The following is a 22,390-nucleotide window of genomic DNA, read 5'->3' as shown; positions in this document are numbered from 1 at the left end:
GACTCATCTCACCAAATCCTCCTGTTCTTTTCCCCCTTGACGGATGAATTGTTTGTCGTGAATGTACTGGTAAACTTTTTCTTTTCTCTCTCTTTCCTCCAAAGTCATATATTTAAGAGTATATTTGAGAAAAAAGATATACAGATATATCCATATATTATGTATTGTAGCTTTGCCGTGGACTAACTTGGTCCAAAGCTATGTAAAAGTGCTTCTGTCTGCCTTTCCTATAGTGTAGTAGGTCCCAGAGTAGTGTAAGTGATGTAACTTTATATGTACTTTTTGTGATATGAAACGCTTGTGCAATAGGTCGATGAGGAAGAGTTTATTTTTGAATCATTTCTCATTTGCAGAGTATGTTGTTAAGTGCCAAATGTGGTTGTGTTCTATTGTAACTTTACACTTTAAACTTCTGGTTTAAAACAAAAAAAGCACTTCAGCTTACCTCAGCTTAATCAACTGCCTTTACATCTGCACACAGTACTTCAAGAAGTGATTTTGGACAATGTTCTCTTGTCTGGCGATGTATAGCAGTGACACCATGTGTTAGATGAGTAACCCAACAGGAACAGAACAGGTCCTCATTGGGATTTGGAAATATGTAAAAAGACGACAAAGAAACAATTTCCATCAAATTAAACAACAGCAAAGTCAATTCAAAGCATTTATGAAGGCATTCGATCCATCATGCATCACCCCGGCCTTTTACAGTTTGGTCTGCAGCTTATGATGCTAATTTGATATTGTTGCTTATTAACACTTTCTACTCTTTTTAAACACACACCTTTCTAGTGTATTTAAGGTAGTAAAGGCTTGTTAATCCATATTGTTTGATGTCAACAACTACACGCACATATCAAAATACATACCATCTCCAACCAGGCTGTATATTTAGCTGTGCTGAGTGTGCTTTACATGTTGATTTACGTAATGATCTGCAATGAGATTAATCAAAGCCTCTGAGGTAACATGAAGTTATAATCCTTAATATTGTCCGTATTTCAAACCCCATTTTTGCTTTGATTAATGGCCAACATTTGCTAAGCAATAGCCATTCAGAGCATTTTGAAGTTTGTAATCGCCCCTCTTTATATTAGCTTGAGTTGTTAGTGGCGGAGTCCGCCTCTACCACAGAGAGTTAAATTCTCTGGAAACCGCGCACATACCTTTAAATTTTGCACTGCTGTGCATATTTTTAAAAGTCTTACTTGACTTAATGGGTTAGATTCTGATAATACAAAGAGTGTTTGTGGTGCTCAAACAAATGAACTTGTCCTTTGTTTTTCTTTGGTAATGATTGTGTACGGGAAGCAAAGCTGGATTAACAACTGTGAAAAGTGGAGAACTGCCAAGGGGCCATCAGAGATTAACTTGAAATTTGCTGCACTAAGGAACAATATGAAGTATTATTATTATTCTTGAGCATTGTTCTGGTTGTTCAGTGGCATTGCACAGAGAGCAGCAGGTGGGAGGTCACTGATTAAATGTGAACCCAGTCATGATGGAAAGATGCTTATTGTGCCAGTGGATGTCACATGATCTGCAGTACCAACTGTGGCCACTACCAAAAAATGTCCTGTCAGCCCGGCATTGCTCCTGGGAGCTTGGCCATTTCAATGGAAATCTGGGGCCTGTATTATTAAAATGCACTTGCTGTCATCACCAGTGAGCACAGTTGTCTCCAAATCAAACAGGACTGATGTTTTAAGGATTATAACTTTAAAAATGTAAACCTCTCCTACAATATCATCATAAAAGAGACCATTTGTCAGTGGCTTTTTTTTTTTTTGGATGAGCACTTAATGAAAGATTGAGCATCTTAAGAAACTGGGAAAGTTGCAATAATGGTGTTTTGTCTGAATATAGGAACTTCACCAGATTTGCAGCTACTGTGTACCTGACATCACTTGCACTAAATCATCGAGGGAGGAGGAGCATCCCTTATAGCATCGCAACTGAAATTTCTTCTTCATTCACAAGCAATATTCGAGTATGGGTCCAATCTATATACCCTGCAAAATATCAAAAAGAACAGTAAATTCAAGTGTACAATATAAACGATAATCAAGTTTCCTACTACGCACAATAGTTAGCAAAAAATAAAGTAAAAACATGCTTATTGTAGGCAGGTTAGTTAGTTGATGGAATGTGAACCCTGATTTAACAAGCAGAGGTTCTGTAGCATTTTCATTAGAACAAGTTAGCAAAGCACAATTTGCTCAACATGGTCAGTGTACAATCACTTTTGATCATAGATTGTAAATAGTATTTCAAGATGTCCTAAGTACATATCTTTGTGTATACATATGTGTATATAAGACATATAACCAGAGACTATTTGTGAGGTAAAGTTATTCATATTTTCTCTATCTCCAATCTAGATTACCTGTATTTTCATCCTGTTTGTCCAGAAGGCTTTTTTTTCCTCTGTGTGTGTATGTATGTACGTATGTATGTATGTAAGTGTGTATGTATGTATGTGTGTGTGTCAGATACTTGACTTGGTTTGTGACTCCTCTAGCTATTTCAAAGAAAACGTGTTTCAGGGACTGGCTTTAAAGAAATGGACAGATTTCACCTTGAAACACTTGAGTCTTGCTCAAAGACTCTGGTGTCTGGATTTTAAATGACTGTGCAAAGCCATTTTGACTCTGAAGCACTGTGTTTTTTGTGCACAAGTGATACTTGACAGTATGTGCCAACGTGTACCTTAGTGTGTTTGTAACTGTGTTGCCTTAGTATAAATTTGCCAGTATTGTCTAGTTTTTCCTCCGAAGGGGAAGTCGTGCACTTTAGAGTATACACATGATCTAATAACGTGCAATGTCCAATGGTTGTTCATAAGTTGATGTTTAAAAAAAAAAACTATTCAAAAATGTAACTTAAGCTCTTTGGTCTGAATGTGACATGAATCAAGGATCTGTTGGAAATGAAAGCATTTAATTTTTTGCAGTTTGTAGATATTATAAAGCCTTGTTTTAACTCTTTTACATCCCAACAGAGAGTTTAAAGTGCTTTTTAGATTTAATTCTTTTCGCTGATAAAATTGACGTACACACTGTGACACAGACAACATCAGATTTATTACAGCGACAAAGGAATCTCACTGTGGTAGTCTTGGAAAGCCAGATATTTTGTTGTTCTTGCTGCTGCTGCTAGACTTGCTTCCTTTGCACGTGCATGCGATGCCTTGCCTATCCAGCTTGTTTGATATAGAGTCTCCTATATACCTATTTCTATATATATATATATATATACATATATACAGTATGTGTAGCTCCTGTAATTAGCTTTAGTGTCCAATGTATAGCTTTAGCCTGTAGATTAGTGCACTGTCGCTCTAGCCTTTACATGTGATCTCTGTGTCTTGGGCTTCCTGTAAAGTTTCTCCGTGCCGCAAGCATGCTAACCTCGCCTAGCACTGTATTCCTCTCCGCGCTTGATCTGACTATCTCTATCCTCCGTCTTTCTCTTCTGCTTGAAGACTGTCGCAGCTCAGAACGTAGAGTATTATATCTATATGTGTAGTCCCTCAGCATGTCTCTCTGAAAGCTCTTCTCTGCTCTGCACCTGTACGACCTTTTTCTCTCTTTCTCTTCTGCTTCGCCCTCTGGTAGCAGTGACAATGTACCCTTGCGCTTTCCTCCAACGTTTCTTGGCTACCCACTGTCGTTCTGTTTGTGTGTCTGAGGCAGTATGTTGACTCGTGTCATGGTGCCAGGACGTCACTGTTTCTGACTTTGTTTTGACCTTGACTCTATGGGATGTATGAGAGACACACTTGATGGGATTTAGATCCGATTGTCCAAAAACTTGTCCAATGCAAGTGTTGTTAGCCTTTAACACAGATATATAGGAAAAAATATACCCTGGTTTCTTGTTTATGGAAACAATTAAAACCCCCATTACTCTGAGTGCAGTTAATTTTCACTAAAAATGGTGCAATTTTGAATAATATATTCTGCAAACTACTGTGCTAGCTTCTCTCAAACATTCATTTGTCTTGAACTATATGTTACTATTGGGAAAACAGAAATAAATATTGTCAAAACAAGCATTATTGGGATCCTCTTTTTTTGTTCTTCTTTCATTTTGTCTCGTCTTTGTTCACACAGCAACAGTTTCACAGCTAACTTTGCTGTGCTTCATACTCGGGGCCAAAAGCACAGTGTTGTGTGAAGGGTTTAAATTGTTACATAAATTGTTGAGGAGGTGCTTCAATAGCAAAATGGGACATGAAAAGTGGTCCTTTCACAGCACTACAAGGTAAGGATGCAACAGGGGTGTCAGTATAGCATTGGTCATGTTTATGTAATCACTAAGATCATAGGTTTAGTGCCTCTAAAATTCAAAATTGATGCTAGTCACAAAGAAGCACAACAGCATAGAGAGGGGGATTGTAAATTCTGAATTTTGTGTCCAAACTGAGCTCAAAACACAGTTCTTCTTAATTACAAGCAACTCAATACAATAACCTTTACAAACTAGTGCTGTTATGGTATCTTCATGAAGTTTAAAATGTTATCCTTTGTTTTTTTTATGACAATATTACCCTGAAGTTGAACAGAATGATTAATCACGTCATTGTTAAACATGCAGGTATATACACATGCATGCAGAGGTGCTATCAAGCAGCCAACAGTCAAAACAGACAATACTAATCAAGCATGCATGGGAAATGAGATCTTATCATACATTCCAATACAACACAATACATTATGTACAGTTTGGACACTTCTCGAACACAAAATGTCAAAATAACAATGATAGCAATGATATAAGCATCAAAGTTGTGGGAGGAAAATGGGCTTCTAGTGCCACTGAAGTGAAAAATGTGATATTTGTGTGAGCAGCATCACCAGTAGGTTACAAACGTTTCTCTAGATGGCACTGCTACCCCACTATTTAGTCATGAGGGAGCTACAGGGAGTGCATTTTTTCTTGCCTTGCCTCTAAATAGAACTGCAGTTCTGTATACAATATCACAAACCTTGATGCTTTCTGTACAACCCTTCTGGACTAAATAAACAGTATAAAGAGCAAATATACCAAGGTGTCTAGTAAAAGACATTGGTAAGCCAACATACCTGAGCAGATATACGACCTTATGAGACAAAGGGATTATACTCTAAAACAGATATAAAGTCAGGTCTAAATACTGACATGCTTACTTTTAAACATCTTTGGAATACACTCATAAAAAAAATGAACTCAGGAAATCCAAAGCTATGTTTTTTATTAATCCATTGTAAGCCAAAGGAAACAGTCATTTGCTTTGGAAACATAATAATAACCTGACTGGACTGGAAAAGAAGGGTCACTGAGTTTCACTGAGTCAATGAAACAATACAAGATGCAAAACTGCAATATTATAATAGTAATAGCAATATTCTTTAATGGCATTTTTAAACAATTAGTTGAAGTTTGCAATTGAAGCCATTTTTATTGATTTTAAAAAAGGCAGTTGATACAGTGAGGTTCTCTTATCAAAACTATTAACATAATATATTTGAGAGTGCAGTGAACTGGATGTGATCCTAAAAGTTAAGCTGTCAACCACCTCAAATATTTAGATTCTAATTGTTTCTAATTTAAATGTAAATCTTAAGTACATTTCTGGGTAAATATCAAATATAGTTTAATATTTTTGAAATATATTCAGAATTTCTTAAATCCAGGAGCAGCTATGATTTACATGCACTGTATGATATTATCACATCTTTCTCACTGGGCCACCTCTTGGTCACAGGCCTGTATGACAACCATCTCTTAAAGCACAAAACAAAACTTGCTGAGCTTTGTAAATGTTTTGTTTATGACCAACATTTACTTATTTCATATACTGCATGGTTTAGATTCCCCCCTTTAGTCAGTTCAATTATAGAAAACTGTGCTTGACGAGTTTTGCTTAAACTACCTTTTCGATAACAGCAATAAAACTGGAATGCATGCCCTACTACTGTAGGACAACTACTACTGTTGGACAAGGGTGAGCACACAGTTCTCAACAGACAGATCAGCAGGAACAAAGCAACTGCAGCTGCAACTACAGAAAAGAAAAACCATCAGTTCAGTTCAACTTCTTCAATACACAACAACTAAACTACAAAAAATGACTAGAATCTCTGTTTTGAGTCTGCTAAACTCATCTGTGTTGTAATGGCAATAGGACTTTGGAGAAAAATTGGAAAAATGCCATCACAGCTACTATTAGAGAGTCTATTCATTTTAATCAGTCTAAAACTAATGTTAAGAAATGGTTAAATGTATGCGAATATAGTAGTGTTATGTGTAATTATTATGAATATTGATATTGTTTATACTGTGTCAGGTGGAATTATCAAATATATTTATTGTAAACTGTCTAAATAAACCAAAGAAAGAAAGAAGTAGGCATGTACTGCCAATGCGGCTGCAATCTTGGCAAATAAGAATGATTTTCCGTTATTGTCTCAAAGAGCTGTTGTTTTTACATTTCCCTCCCAATCATTTCTGATTACAACATCCTTTTATGTCCAAACGAAGGAAGAATAGATGAAAAAAAAACAAAAAAAAACATCACAAACTATGTGAAAGGTTTCCAGATGGTTTGCCTCTTCTTTGCCTTTCATACACAGACACACATACAGCAGATAAAGAGGAAAGTACCACATGGAATCATTCCACCCACAGCCAGACAGAGAGTTACCCTATTTTTTTAAGTGGCATAAAGGCCCAGATTAGAAAGTGAGACATATACAGTGTATGTGTATTTTAAGCAACACATCTGGGGAGCACACTATCAGCTGGCTCCGAATTAAGGCGCTCAGAGGAAATGGATGGTTTTAACATTACAAATATGTCATGTAATCATTCTGTTAGTTAACTGTTTCCAAACAGCAGTGCGAGGGGTTCTGCATGACGAGGTACCAGATAGGTAAATGCAGTCATTGATCAATCTCCAACACTGGATCAATCCACAGCAGGAGAATGTATAGTAAAAGGAAAAAGCTGGTTATTCTTCATCTTTGCTGCTGCAGATCTTAGCAGTCTCTCACTGTTTGGGCTCTTTGTAGACATGATTTTAGTATGTAATCTGGTTGACAACTGTGTCTAATGTTATTCCTGTGTAGCTCTACTGTTGGCCGGTTGTGGCTACCATGTTGCAGTGTTTTTGGAAGGAAGCATGGCTAATTTAGCTAACTGCAAAAGAGGAATTCTGGTTAAAGCAGAGATAGAAGATAAATGAGAATGATCTCAGAAGAACGGTTTGGTAGCTATAATGACTTTAACCCTGCGAAAGTCTTTCAAGTTGCATATGTGCTGTGTAAAAACACAGTTAGGACTTAACACCCACACAAATGCACTGACACATAAAGTATTGGCCACAGCCTCGGACATACAGCATGCACATCAAGTCATTATGTGAGCTATCCTCACTCACAGCCCACATGGGAAGTTTAACAATCCACTCTTCTCGCTGCAGAGCCACAAAGAGACAAAATGACTTGGCAGCTCATCCTCCATTAATTATCATCAAGGCATTACCTTTGTGTACTCTTGACATCACATTTTGGATCCTAGTGTCATGAAACTAAATTAATTTCAATCAACCTTGACACACAGCCTCCGCAGGCTCTGTCTTATCTCTCTGACAGTCGTGACTCAGTCCTCCACCGAGTGTAAATATTAGCACCCCTACCGTAACAGATTCAAAATGAACTCAAAGAATAATCAGAATAATGTCTAAATGACCAGGTCTGCTCATTTTCCCTGAGATCCACCCTGCAAGGATCCTTCCTCTCAATGATCACAGATGTCCCATATGAGCAGTTTATCGCCAGCGTCACCTGGATGATCTGCTCAGTGTTTGCAGAAACCCCGACCATGTGGAGCACATCACGGGCCTTGTAAAGCCCCAACACTCTAATCCTACATGTGATTACACAAAGAAGAGAAGAGCCGCTCTATCCAAACACACGGGTTGCAGAGGGGAGAGATGTAGCAAACATGTCATGAAGTTTAAGTCTAAGAAGTTACTCTTTTCTCAAAGTGGCAGTGATTTATGAGCAAACCTACAGATGGTAAAATCAGGGTGGCTGGCTTGAGAAAGGCTTACCAAAGCATTTTGACAGACAGGCCAAAAGGATTCTCATGCTTCTATAAACGACTGAAGTCTTTCCTGAAAACAGAGAGTGTGTGTGTGTGTGTGCGTGTGTGTGTGTGTGTGTGTGTGTAGGGCGGCTAAGCCAAGCCAGATGTTGGTGTCTGTTGGAACTGGTGGCGTTCGTTCACCTCCCAGCCTTCTGAGCTGTACCTTTCCTGAACTCTGCCACTGCCCTGATGTCAACCCAGAAGCTGGTAGGTCATTTGTTAGTGTCTGGTTTCACTCTGACACTGCTCAGCTAACACATGACACCCCGGTCACCTTAGGGGAGAGGCCGCATGCTTGGTTGAAAGAAGTTGCAAAGACATTTTTTTACTCTATATGTTGAGGAGTTTGGCACTAAGCAATGACTTGTTGTTTTATAGGTGTTCTATTCTTAAAGCTGCTCTGATCAGCGATGCATTAAAAGACAGTGCTTAATATGAAAACTGTCAGTTATAGTGATGAATTCACACAGAATTATAACCCAACTCAACCCAAAGCGTTTCAATGTGCTCCTTGTTTTGGTTTCATGGCCGGCAACTTTACTGTTTTGATTCACTCTCATTGCGCTCATAACGTTGTTTCGAGGCCCAGCAGGCAGCAGTTCCATCACACTTTACGACCAACTCCCGGTTCACCTACTGTTCTGTGTGCATGCACACGGTTTTCATGTACAAAGGGGAATAATTAGTTTTGGTGTTAGCTCTAAAAATGACTGTAAACATTCAGGTGAAGTGTTAGCTTGTTCACAACCTGTGAATCATCTGACTGCACTTATTTTAAGTATGTTGATACTGGATGATTCTTCAAAACCCAGAATTATGCTCAGTGGCCAACATTTTATTAATTTAAAACATTTAACATAAAATTCTCCAATTTTTTGCAAGATTTCATGCATCTGCACATGGTAACTACAGGTTAAGGTAAAGGAATGATAAAGGCATAGAAACTATGAAATAACCAAACTTAAGATGAGTATTGGGCAACCAAAACACTTAAAATTGATTTATCTAAAAGTAGAAAACAGTTTTCATGGTTCCACTTAATAAAAAGGCAAATCTCTCTTGCAGGCCTGTAACGGTGTACGTCTGCTGCATGCAAGCTCAAAAAGACAGGATTTATTTTCACAATAGCCTCCATGTAATGTGAGGCAATGACTTTAAATCAATACCAAAATAAATGACCACAAAAGCTATATAGGAAATACCTCTTTATACTGGATATCAGTTCTTATTCTGTTCTATTTTCCAACATGGGTGTAATGCATAGGGGCACTGATAGTTTAGCTTTTTGTCCAGTCTGAAATGTCTCCACGTTCCCAGATCTTAACAATTATTTCAAATTTATGACAGACAAAACTACAAAACAAGACCAAAGCTGTAAATAACTGGAACTGCACAGGACTTACTGCTTTTCAACTGAATTCAGTCTAGTTAGGAGATTGCTTTTCACCTGCAAACAAATCCATGCCTGCTGGGTTGCATCCATTTCAATAGTGTAAATGCTGGACTATTACACTTTTATTGCACACAATTTAAGCCGAAGATAGTCAGCTGAGGCCATTTTGTTAGTCAAAGTCAGTCGTACTCATTAGCCTCTCTGACCCTGCCTGCTACCTAAGCATACACTATGTTCTGTTGCAAAGCACCGCGCGCACACACACACACACACACACACACACACACGCCACTGCGCTCAACTTATTGTGGTATATGCAGAGTCATTTGTATGGATGCATTCAGTGAGATAGTTAATCTGTAAGCGCCTGCAGGAGAAAGCAATTAACCTCACGGACCACCAGGGAGTTGATATGAGTGAGAGAGCATCTCTCCGCCATTTAAATATACACCAGAGGGACTCACTCGCTCACATTCAGCCAACCTATTATTCATCATCAGCGCTTTAAATGGCCTCTTCATGAAGACAGCAAGACAGGCCTCACTCCCTACATGTGTATATTGTGTACACACACACACACACACACACACACACACACACACAGGTATTTATTTCCACACCCAGACTGACTGATCCCCAAGGCTCTGGAGTTTCAGATTGCCCTTGACGCAGGGATGATTAAGGTCAGCAAAAGAACAAGAAAATTAAATGCTGCATTCCTGGTGATCAGGGAATTTACCAGACACTGGAGGGAACTATGCAGAGCCCTTGCCAAGTCTGTAAAAGGGAGATACAGCATGTCCAGCATGATTATTTCCAATGCCAGAATTGGTTTCAACTGGTCAAAATATACTATAAAAAGCAAGTATTACTTGTGCTAAACTATGAAGAAAACTACCTTCCTTGATAGATTCTTTTCCTTTTCAATGACAAAGAAAATCTCAGGAATTTAAAGAGCTTGGTGGTCAACTTTTTCATGTTTGTCAGAGCGAGAAACTTTTTACAGGCCGTTCAATATGAATCCCACTTTGTGTTTGTGGCTACTGACCTGCCAGCCCATTCCCTCATGCATCAGTAACCTCTCTAATGAGGAGAAAAACACCAGCACAGATGGACGAAGGAGGGGAGGAGATTGCGACAGATGAGTGGATGTGCAAGAAAGGGAGGATGATGGAGAATTCATGATGAAATGAACACTGAGAACAATATATATACAGATATAAGCCTGCAGTAGTTTTGCACTTAAGCACAGACACTTCTGAATAATTCACATGTTGGACTTTTAGTAGGACAAACTTCTCTCAAAAGCAGCTGATGTAGAGATAATCTCAGAGTTAAACTTGATTTGAGACACAAGGAAACACCATTTTAGCCACACTAGCAGCTTGGTTTTATGAATGCCAAAGTCTGTAGGTCTTTCCAGAATGAAATATCTCAAACTATTTAAAGAATTGCCATGAAATTCTGAACAGACATTGGCAGAGGATGTATCACAATGATTTTGGTGATCCCCGTGACTTTTCTTTCAGTTCCACCATGAGGTTGACATTTGTGGTTTTGTGAGTAAAATAGCAGGTCAGCTGTTGGATGGATTTCTGTTTGGTGCAGACATCAATGTTTCCCCTCAGGAGAAACCACAATGTCTTTGGTGATCCAATGACTTTCCGTCTAGAACCATCATCAGGTCAAAATATAATTTGTCCAATACTTTGATTCACTCCCAGTGCATCAAACACAGCAGCTTGGTCAGTGGCCCTATGATGCTCTGTGAGGCTGTTAGTACTAACTTTAACCGTGTGTTTAATATTGTTGCCATGATGAGGTCACCTAACAACTGTTACTATGGCGACAAAGATCACCTGATTTCTGACGTCTTGTTCAAAATTCATAAAATGCTGAAATGTTTCTCAGCCATCTTTGTTTTGGAAGACAAACCAGATGCTGCAACCTGTGCAGGACTGTGTTGTACTTCTCAGTCTCACCGCTAGGTGGAGTAACTGTCTTAAACGAGGCAGCTTCTCTATAAAATGAGTAATAGAAGAAGAAATGTGCTACAGGTGACACAAAATGGCAGAATTAAGGAACGTAAGAGAGCAAGTTAGTGTAGAAAGTTTCAGACGCGGTTTACGATGCAGTGTGCATGATAGGACTTACATGGGACGAGCTGTGTGGAGGTACGACGGATGGGGCTCCAGCTGGGACAGGCGCGCGCAAAGGACTGGCCTCTACGGTGTCCGCCGAGGGGCAAGAAAGTCGAGGTAAGGCTGTTAATTCGAGCACCAGGGCTCTAACACAGGCTATTTCAAGCTAAGTCGTGGCTCTGTGCCGCAGCGGTTTTATTCCCTGAGATCAGAAATGGACCAGTTTTGCAGAGAGCAGGACTCTTCATGAGCTCAGTGACCTTCTCTGGTTGGCATGTTTAGTGGATCCCACTGATCACCTGAACACACTGAACAAGACCAGCTTGGACCACAGCTAATAAATGAAAGCCCACTAATGGAAAGGCTGTTTTTTTTCTTGAATCATATTCAGTTATCAAGCAGAATTTACCTACATTTGATTGATTTTGCCAACTTTAATCCACCAGAGGTGAGGAGATATACATCACCTCTAGTGGATTAAAGTTAGCAGCATAGCTCACTTCTAGTGAGTGGCCCAGCCCTTTGTATGTTTTTCTGTATGTGGCCCTCAGTGAAAAAAGTTTGGACACCCCTGGTCTAGAACCATCATCAGGTCAAAATATATTATTAGTATTTGTCCAATACTTTGATTCATGACCAAATACCTGCAGAAATGACATCCTTGTCGACCAGTTTTCACTCCCAGTGCATCAAACACAGCAGCTTGGTCAGTGGCCCTATGATGCTCTATGAGGCTGTTAGGACCCCTCTAGTGTCATTTCTGGATGTGCCCCTTTAGCCCAATGTTTTGATGAGCTGTATAAAGAGTGAGAAAAGTCTGCGTAGGGAGGAGGTGGAGGTGGTTGGATGGGTCAAACACACGCAGGAGACCACTGCTGGTATCTCATGTGAAGCCAATCATTAACTTCTTCTTAAATTAGTTAACTTACGTAACTAACATACACATTTATTTATTCATTTATTTATTAGAGGTAGTTTTGGTACTAAAACCGAACGCTTTCAAATGATCACAACATTAACCATGTGTTTAATATTGTTGCCATGATGAGGTCACCTAACAACTGTTACTATGGCGACAAAGATCACCTGACTTCTGACGTCTTGTTCAAAATTCATAAAATGCTGAAATGTTTCTCAGCCATCTTTGTTTTGGAAGACAAACCAGATGCTGCAACGTGTTGACATGAATGTTTGGTGCTTATTAGAAAATGTAATTGCATGCTAACACGTCAGAATCTGAACATGATAAACTTTAGCCAGCATGTTAGCACAGAGCCTTACAGAGCTCCAAGCGTGGCTGCAGACTCTGATCTGTTTGGAGCATCTTGAAACATTTTGGCTATTAAGAGCAAAATAAGCCACACCAGTTTACAGTAACACTTTTTTCTAAAAGCTCTTAGAGCAAACGTCACCTGGAATCTCACCAAATGAATGATGTACCTCATTCTTTGACTTGAACGTAAAATCTCTTCTATTCAGACACAAATGACATCAGCGACTTTCCTGTCTAAAGGAACTAATCCACTTGATGTAATCCGTCTGAATCATGCACATGGTTTAAGGTTTTTGGCATAACAGCAAAACAAAAAGAGGAACTTTGTTTTGAATATAACCACAACTATACAAAATGTTCAGTAATACATAAAAACATACTAAAAACACAAAAATTAGTACCCAACGTTAAAATAACTTTAATAACTCTGTGTCATAGGCAAAAACTTTCAGAATGAAGACATTTGAAACTCACAAAGGATTTAACTTCCATATTTAGACTATTTAGTGTGATTCATTCTCAGAAGGGACCAACAAGCTGGATAAAAAATCACGACATCATTACAAACTTCCTTCGCGCCTCATAAATCCACAGTCGAGCATCACTGTAAGGCAGTGTGCGGAGGACTGCAGCATCAAACCTGACCACATGGTCTAAACATTTCCCTGTAGACAAGGAGGCCTTGGCTCCTACAGTAACATCCGCTTCTGATTAAAGCAAGCCTGTCTCCTTCTTTGTCCTTTTAAAGTCAACACCGGAGCAGACTGGGGCCAGGTTTGGGTTAGGAGGGTGTTCACCTCGACCACAAATCACTGCGACTGATATGTCTATTAACATGATACCATGTCGCATTTTTTCCAGCAAACGTTAACAAATGATGCAGCCACACATTTATAGTATTAAGTTAAATACTTTCTAAACATAAAAAGGAGCAATATTGGATCTATTGGATAGTTTGGTTGTTGAAACAGCTTTTGCAATGATCAGAGATTTCTGTTGTGTTGAAGTAACTTCCTCGCATGCCATTGACTGTTTAAGTGAAATCCAAACACAAAAACCCTCAGAAAGCAAATAAACTCACAACAGATGCACTGCAGTGATGAATGATGTCTCTCTGTTTCACCACAGACACACTGGCATGCAAGTCTGCAGCCCCTTCAAACTGCTTTGCACCTTTTGTGTTTTTTTTTCATCACAACATTTAGGAATTGAATTTGAGGCATCTGATCCGTGCCAGTCTTTTACTTTTACTCTTGGTTTCATGTGCATGTTTGGAAGATTAACATGAATGCTACCCTGCATGATTAAATGTGGATGCACCTCATTAAGCAGCAGTTATAATAAGGAGTTTCCAAAGGAATGCTAAGTCATAAAAGATGATAATATATCAGTTTTGTGTTTTCAGAGCTTCTTCCTACTGTCCCCAAATGACAAAAAATCTGTGATTGTACATTTTAACTGTTTAAATTATGGAATAACTGCTCAGGTTTTTAATTAGAATTGTATAAAGCTGCTACCATCTTATGCAGTTATACAGACTAATGTCCCAGCAAAGTAATTATAGACAGTAATTTCTAATTTGCGCTGTTGGTCAGAGCAGTGATCAGTGTATGCTTCTAGCTCTGCTAATCAGGCATGCAAAATGTGTGCTGTCTGTGAACTATGGGGTGGGTGGTTAATAAGCTGTTGGTGATTATAAGAAAGTGGGTGATGGATCTCACCTGTCTCACCTCTCACCTCACCTCACCAGCGTGCCATCCCCCAGAGTCTGGAGTCATGTTTCCGGCCACTTGATGAATGTAAGTTCATCCTCTCCTTTTCGCTCTGGTCTCCACCCACTCCAGGAGAAAACATCTGGCTCTTTACCATAGCTGCTAGACGTTTGACACTGCGGCCTCGTCTGTCTGCCATTTGGTGCTAAGCAGGTAGCCTAAAGTGAGCTTATCAGAGCTTTTTTGCTGGAAACAGTAGAAATGAAGTTGGTGAGAGTGGGATGAAAGTGGAATTTGCGAACTGTAAAACCCAAATAAAACTCTAAGGAGGCTAGGAGGAGGGAGTTAGCTGATGACTCTGTGTGGCATTAGACATTAGATGTAATCATCTGATCCATTGTTGATCTAGAAAATAACGATTATAGCAGCTTCAAACACAAAGTTTTCAATACACATGCTCCCTTTTTTTCCGTTTTTTTTCCTCTTCCTGTTCTGCTTCTCTGTCGCAGTTTCTCTCTCTGAAGTCTCTGAAACTCTTCAAGTGCTGTGGGTCTCATTTGATCTACAGCGTCAGACATCTGGAGCACCACTCCACCGAAACACCTGTTTTCAATTCAGGCAACCGACAGAAACATTTGATTGTTTCTCTCAGCCAGACCTTTTTTCTCTCTCTCTCTCTCTCTCATTGACTCACAGGTTATTTGTTATGTTTAAACTGAAGAACAGCTCTCCTAAAGGTAATAGATGGAAGAATAATTTGAACTTGATTAAGACCAATTGGGTGGAAAATACAGTGTATGATTTTCCAGGTATTAAGTCTGCAATTTTGGCACCTTAGCTGCTCAATAAGGTTGCTCTCAAATAGGTTCAGTATGTTTGAGATTAATGGGATGAGTAACGTCTGAATGGTAAACTTTTACCCTTTAACTTAATGGAAAATAATAGCTGTTCACTGTGAAATGTTGATTGCCAAGATATTGGAAATAAGGTCACATGAAAGGTCAAATGGAAAAGTTTAGTCCAACAAAACTGTGAAATATCTTTCATTCCTGATTGTTGATGAAACTATTAGGGCCTTTTTTCCCCATGAAGTTCATTTTCTTTTTAATAAAACCAGCTGAGACAATGTAGCTTTTACAAACTAGAGAAATGTCTTTTCTGGCAAAATATATGTACATTTTATTTGGTGTTGAAGAAGTATGCATGCACTGATGTCCCACAAGATGTGCAGGGAGCACAACCACAGAAAAAAAAAAAAAAATCACTTGACATAATGAAGTGAGAATAAAGCAGAAGAATTTCAGTGGCTGCTTTGCTGCCAACTCCCTAAAACACTTAATTATGTCTAATTGTTTAGAGGACAGAACACACACAGAGGCAATTAGGAATGATATGCATGGGCAGTTCCTCACAGGGAAACAGCATTTAGGGAAAAGAGTAACCAAGTATGATGTTTGCACATTCCATAATACTATGTTAAACTAAACATGTGCAAATAAACATATGATAGAGGCTATCACTGCGTGTATTTGAATATTGACACTGCCTACTCAGTGCTTCACTATATATACTTTTTATACTATTTTTCTCATGTCTGACTCATGTGAGGGTTTTATAGTGTAAATGCAAAAGTCTGTTTCATAAAAGGGAAATAAATATCATCAAAAACATCAACAAATACCAACTCCTGCTTACTGAAAGTTTACTACATATCATTTGTGTATAACTCTTTCATGACAAAGTCTTCAGAGCACTAAAGGAATACTTTGACATTTTGGAAAATTCTATATTGGCTTTGTGGCATGGGTTAGATGAAAGGATCGATACCGCTCTCATCTCTGTGTGGTAAATATGGCATAAACAAGAGCAGTCGGTTTGCTTAGCTTAGCACAAAGACTGGAAACAGGGAGAAACAGCTGTGGGAAGGCTAGAACATCCTCCAACCAAAAACAAAAAGTCACCATTTTAGGAGTGAATATTTCTTGAAGCGTTTGTCAGGGAGCCAGTGTAGGCTCCAGGAAGTTACTGGTCTTGGCCAAGAAACACAGCACCGCATAACCTCAAAACCCCAAAACATAAAATGGCAATTGTTTTTGCACTGCAGTTTTTGCACAGATGGAACAAACAGGATAGAACATGTTAATTTTAAGTTTTGGAGGTGCTGGTGGGCATTTTTGTTCCCTTTGGACAGTCAGGCTAGCTGTTTCCCCTTTCCCAGTCTTTATGCTAAGCTAAGCTAACGTCTGCCGAGTGTGGTATTGATCCTTTCATTTAAATCTCCTCCAGACAGCAAATAAGCGTTATTTCCCAAAATACCAAGCTATTGTTTTAAATGCCTAGTGATATAGTACAAAAATGTTTGTTACATACAGTACGCAAGTAATAAACATGTTATATGACACACACGCAAAAGTAGGCATGCCAATGTGTGTGTACACATAACCACATACATACACACATACATTTATAAGCACCACTGCACATGTATGTACACACTCATACATACTGTACAAACACACAAACACATTCCGTGAAGAATTGGTCACTGCTCAACCAGCCGAAGTACTTCAAGCTAAAGCAGTACTTACAGTATGTAAATTATACCCAAAAGAGATCTCTTAATAGAAGTCTAAACAGGCGATGAAACAAACAGAATAGATGAATAACATTGTTTTTCATCAACCAGTATTTTTCCTTAATTTGGTGAATTGTTGAATCTGCGCTGCAATTCAATATTGTGCAAAACTGTCTTTTTTTCCTCAAAGTATACTGATGACAAAGGCCCGTCTTGGATCACACTGCAACCCAGAGGATTGAAATGTTAGTGCCGCCCTCGTGTGTTATCTGGTTAACTCGTCCGCGGATACAGTCCAGAGTAACATAGACAGCTGTGCCGTTCTGGACCTGAAATGAGGCCCTCACCCCAATACTGGCCCACTGGCTCCCTTCAGGCATATATCCAGACACCTGCTGAGCCACAGGACCTGCCTGCCCGCCCTGACCCCCTCGCTGCAAAGTGAGTTTTATGATATTGCAAGAGTGTATCAGCTTCAGGTTAAGGGCTATGTTCGCCGTCCCTTTCTCGTGGAATATAAAGTTCTTACGGTTGTTTGGCTCCCCTGAGCGAGCCAAATGAACCTGCGGCGTATCCGGGCTGATCTGCTGGAATAACAGCGCTTTATTCCTCACTGCTCCAAAGGGCAGACCAGTCTTGGAAACCGTAGCAGTCAGGGCTGATGAGACTGCTGAGGGAATCCAGATCAGGCTCAGCATACTGATCCCAGAGCTGTCTCCAAAGTAGCGGATGTTGCACTGGGACGATGAGGTGATCTCAAAGCTAAGCGTGTCCCCGCTGTCCACGCTCATGGCACCAGAGAGGGTGATAGAGGTGTCCCTGTAGTTGACGCCCGTCTTGAAGGCTTGCATTGCCTCCTGGCCAGTCCCGTTGTGGTTGGTGTAGGCGATCAGGGAGAAACCCTCTCGAATGCAGGTGTGGCCCATAGAGTAGAGCGCCTGTTGGAGAACGAACTTTACAACACCGCTCTCTGTGAAGCGCACACCTCGGTTGTCATGGGTTAGAATGATCATATACGGGTCCGAAACTGAGGTCATGCGGAAAGTTGGGCGGTAGCTGGTCTGGTAGTGCGCCAACAGGGACATCTGAGCTGTCATAGCAACGGCACCTGTATCATGCGACAGCCAGAGCAGGCTGAGAGAGGGAGTGGAGATATCATAGACGTGAAGATCCTTGCTCTGGTTGCAGTGTTGGTTCGGACTCTTCAGCAGCAGAGTGAAGGTGTGGTTCGGCTCCACCTCGACTCCACAGCTGACGCTGACACCCTGGAAGTACTTCCCATCCGGCTGTTCGATGCGAACACCACTCAGGTCCTGACCCTCCTCCTCCTGGCTCCCATTGAGCCTCATTCCCACCTGGAGGAAGTTCCTGCAGCTGTGCTTTATCGCAAAGTTATGATCCAACCACACCAGGCCGTGCTGCAAGAACGTCACCTGCCCTGCCTCGTTGGACAACAGATCGGTGTTCTCTTTGCCTCGGATGTTTAGTTGAAGCCCAGAGAAGATGTGGGTGCCAGAGGTCCGAGCAGAGGGAACTGCAACATTGCCCCCCCAAGACCGGGAGAGTTGGATCTCTGAAGGCTGGCCGCAGACAGAGTCACTGATAGCTGAGCAGGGAACAGCGACAGGCTCTCCATCACAGTCGGAACAAGCCTGGCACTCCTCTAGCTCCTGGTTGTAGAAGTAGTCATGACCACACAAGCCCATCACTCCTTCCCTCTGAGAAACTCCCAGACACCTGAACCCCCCTGTGCAGGTCAAGACCAGAGAGAATGACAAAACCAAGCAGTAAGAGCAGGGTCCAACAGCTCTGCAGACATGTGATTCAGTACATATCGATTGTTTTGTCAGTATGAAAAATGCTCCTGTTAGTCAGCATTGCAGCTAAATACGATCAAATATGAATAGAGAGGTGGAAAATCATTCGAAAGAAAAAACACAAAGGGGGTAATATTGTTTTTTCACACAATTATCAAAAAATGAGTAATGTGTTGAACTCACCTGGAGTATTAAGGCACTTCACCCGCTCTCCACAAATGTTTGGTAATTCAAGGCATTCATCTCTGTCCTGCAATCCACATAAATTCTTATCATTATGGATACAGTTTGAATGTTATTGATAGGGTTCAGTCAACTTTAACTGTATTTTTGAAAGCTGATAAAGATGCTTTTGCCGTAAAACTGCAGATAAATGATATTTTGTGCCTCAAGAATCATCTTTGTATGACAAAAATAGACATGGACCCATGTTTTTGTTGAATTTTCAGGCATGGTGGCCCAAGAGTGTGAACTTTTTTTACTCCAGATTAGCTGTCGTTATGTTTGGGGTGCTACTCACAGATGTGCGAAAACCAATGACCTATACAACCATGTCACACTAGTGGTTCGGTTTTCACACATCACAGATAAGACCAATATAGAGCACTTATCAGTCTCACCATCATGAAAATAAAACTGTATTTACAATACAGCTAGAAAGGAAAGTATTCTAAAGGGCAATACCTGGCACATCCTGTCTGCAGTAGGGGAACACTGGGAGATGAGAAAGAAGCCTGGTGGACACATGGTGCACTTCTCACACCGAGGTGGGTCCCTCTGGAAATTACAGAACTCCTCCTGCCCACAGGGTGAAGGGCATCCCAGCAGTGGTTGAGGAAAATGAGCCTCTCCGACTGCATCCATCACTTTTGAGTCCATGTCCATTTTGTGGACAGCGTAGGACTTCTGCAGGTGGCTGCGGGCCTGGCTCTGCAGACCCGCCAGGTGGCTCTCGAAGTAGCTCTGCAGCTCGCCCTGCAAGCCCTGGAAGGAAACCTGTTTGACGGTGTCTGAGAGGAGGCCGTACTGGGCCTTCACCACATCCATCTGCTCATACATGCGGCGCTGCTGCTCCAGGATCTCCCTCTGCTGCGACAGTAGCGCCTCCTGTTGGTCAGCCAGCTTCTGCTGCAGGTCCCGGATGACCACCTGCTGGGCTCGCAGAGCCTCCACCAGTTTCTCCTGCCCCTTGGACAGCTGGAGGTGCAAGATGAGGGCGTCTTCTGAGGGAACTTCATTCTCCCCTGAGAGGATGTAATGCAGAATGAAAGATGGGATCAGACAGAAAAATTGTTAAATAAGGCAGTGGGGGAAGTGATTAAATGAGATTAAGACTGATTCATCTGGTTTCTGCAAATAATGCTGGAACAAAGTGTGAACACCCAGTGAACCCATTTTATTGGTCTAACCATGGCAAGTGCAATGAAAGTTTCCTATATGGACCAACATCAAAGAACCCTACATTTTCTGCACAATTGACTCTGAGACATTTTTCCAGTTCAGCTGCTCTAGTTGCTCTGCAGATATCATTTTGGGCTGAAGGTCAACAAAGAGACCTTCCTTTTCTTTCAGACCTTAATCCCCTTTTGCTGATCACTGGTGGGAAAAGGGGGTTAAAGTCAATAAAGAGTATCATGCATGGTTAAATTATAGGCATGCTGCTTTTACTGCAAGATTATAATTCATCAACTTTTTTGAAGCTTGTCACGGAATCTTAAATGTCTCCCAGTGGCACGAAGGGCATTTTGAAAAAGTTAATCAGCCTCTAACAGTTTAAACACAACAGATAACATTTTAGATGACAAAGATGATGATAGCAGACCTGGCTTGATGTCACATGTGAGCTGGACACCCAAAGGCGCGCTGCCAAGTTCCGGGGACGGATATCCTAGCTCAGGAAAATCTCCCAGAAACTGTGCGGCTCTGTCGGACAGATGGACAGGAGGAAGCTGGCTGGCGGCGGCAGAGGCGACACTCTCCTCTGAACCGGCCAGACATCCTTCTCCCACACAAGACTTTGCTCGAGGCTTTGGCCGTATCCTGAGTGGCAGTCTGCACTCGATCCCTCTACAGTCTCGGGTGTCATTGGTGGGCTGAAATTGTTTCACAAGAGCGGCGCAGTCCGCATCGGCGCACCCTGCAGGTGAAACTTCAGGCGCTCTTATCCGTGTGCCGCCGCCGCCGCTGTCACCGTGCCGTCCGCGATGTGGCTGCGCAGCCGGATAGACGTCCGATGCTGCTCTTGGAGAGCTCGGGTACGCGTGGTGTTGGCTGGCCACCGTCTGCGCCGATCTCCCGTGCGCTGTGGGGTTAAACTGGCGCGGCGGTCTGGAGGATCTGCTCCCCGGACAGTGCGCTCCGGTGCACGGTCTTGGATCGCCCGTGTCTGCGCCGTAGCAGTGCGTTCCCCGGCAAATCTCTGCGACAGCTTGCAGTGATACCCAAGACAGCAACAGCACTGGTGTTACTAAAACCATTTTGCATCGGCTATATCTCTCTCCCCCTGCAAAAGAGACAAATTGCACGTTAAGCTTCTGATTCCCAGATGATAAATCTGGAAAGATAAATCTGGAAAAATCTTCTCTCTGTCACAACTGAAAACAAACTTCATCATACTTGACACAGAGACCCTTGATGTGTACTTCATGACACATTACCTTCAGCTCCAGGGTTTGGTTAGACTCACTTTTCCGACTGTCAGTAAGGAATAAAAACATTAGACGCACGCGTTACTGCTGGCTCTCTCCATGCCTGACCCACTCTGAGGGCTCCTGCACTACAATGTCAGTATGTGGCATTCCTAAGACTTAATTAGCATCAGGTTTCCCCGGCCACAAATTAACCCTTCACCTTCCCTGTTCTCTGCACAGGAATTCCCCCATTGAGATAAAAGAAGGCAGGATTAAACATTTTCAAAATCACATTCACTGAAATACCAGATTTGGTTTTAAAGTTAAAAGTAAAAACAAAGGGGGGGTTTTGTCCATGCGTTGCTAGAATGATGTTCTCCAGTCCTGCCATCTTTTTCCTGGTGACTGTCACTTTTCATTTTGCTCACTGTTGACTTTCCTATGACCTTATGGTCATCCCAGTTGCGAAAAGTGGCAGTGCTTTTTGTTTAGCACATCCTGAATGTTGAGACAGCTGCTGGTCCTCAGCCCAGTGTCCTTCACGATATGCTGGCCCTGTCAACAGCGAGCGCCCCTCTTTACAGACAGAGCCAACAGAGGTCAAACTTTTGTTACAGGGACCTATGGCAGAAGTCAGGAATGTGAAACCCACAGCTGGTTTTTGGACGCTCTCCTATACTCTGATTTTAGTGCTTCAGCGTTACCACACGTCCAGT

General features: G+C 41.3%; 1 protein-coding gene across 1 annotated transcript; it reads right to left on the bottom strand.

The window, feature by feature from the left end:
- Window positions 1–16,340: 16,340 nt before the first annotated feature.
- On the bottom strand, window positions 16,341–21,521 carry nell3 (NELL (neural EGFL like) family member 3). Its single transcript, XM_070853354.1, has 4 exons — window positions 20,867–21,521; window positions 19,729–20,288; window positions 19,228–19,294; window positions 16,341–18,974 (listed from the first exon to the last, which is right to left on the bottom strand). Exons 1-4 carry the CDS (start codon window positions 21,519–21,521, stop codon window positions 17,446–17,448), a joined length of 2,811 nt encoding a protein of 936 aa, XP_070709455.1. The 3' UTR covers window positions 16,341–17,445.
- Window positions 21,522–22,390: the final 869 nt, after the last annotated feature.

The sequence above is a fragment of the Pempheris klunzingeri genome, chromosome 21, assembly GCF_042242105.1.
Source record: "Pempheris klunzingeri isolate RE-2024b chromosome 21, fPemKlu1.hap1, whole genome shotgun sequence".
Taxonomy (NCBI): Eukaryota; Metazoa; Chordata; class Actinopteri; order Acropomatiformes; family Pempheridae; genus Pempheris; species Pempheris klunzingeri.
This window is presented reverse-complemented; position numbering and strand designations above follow the sequence as displayed.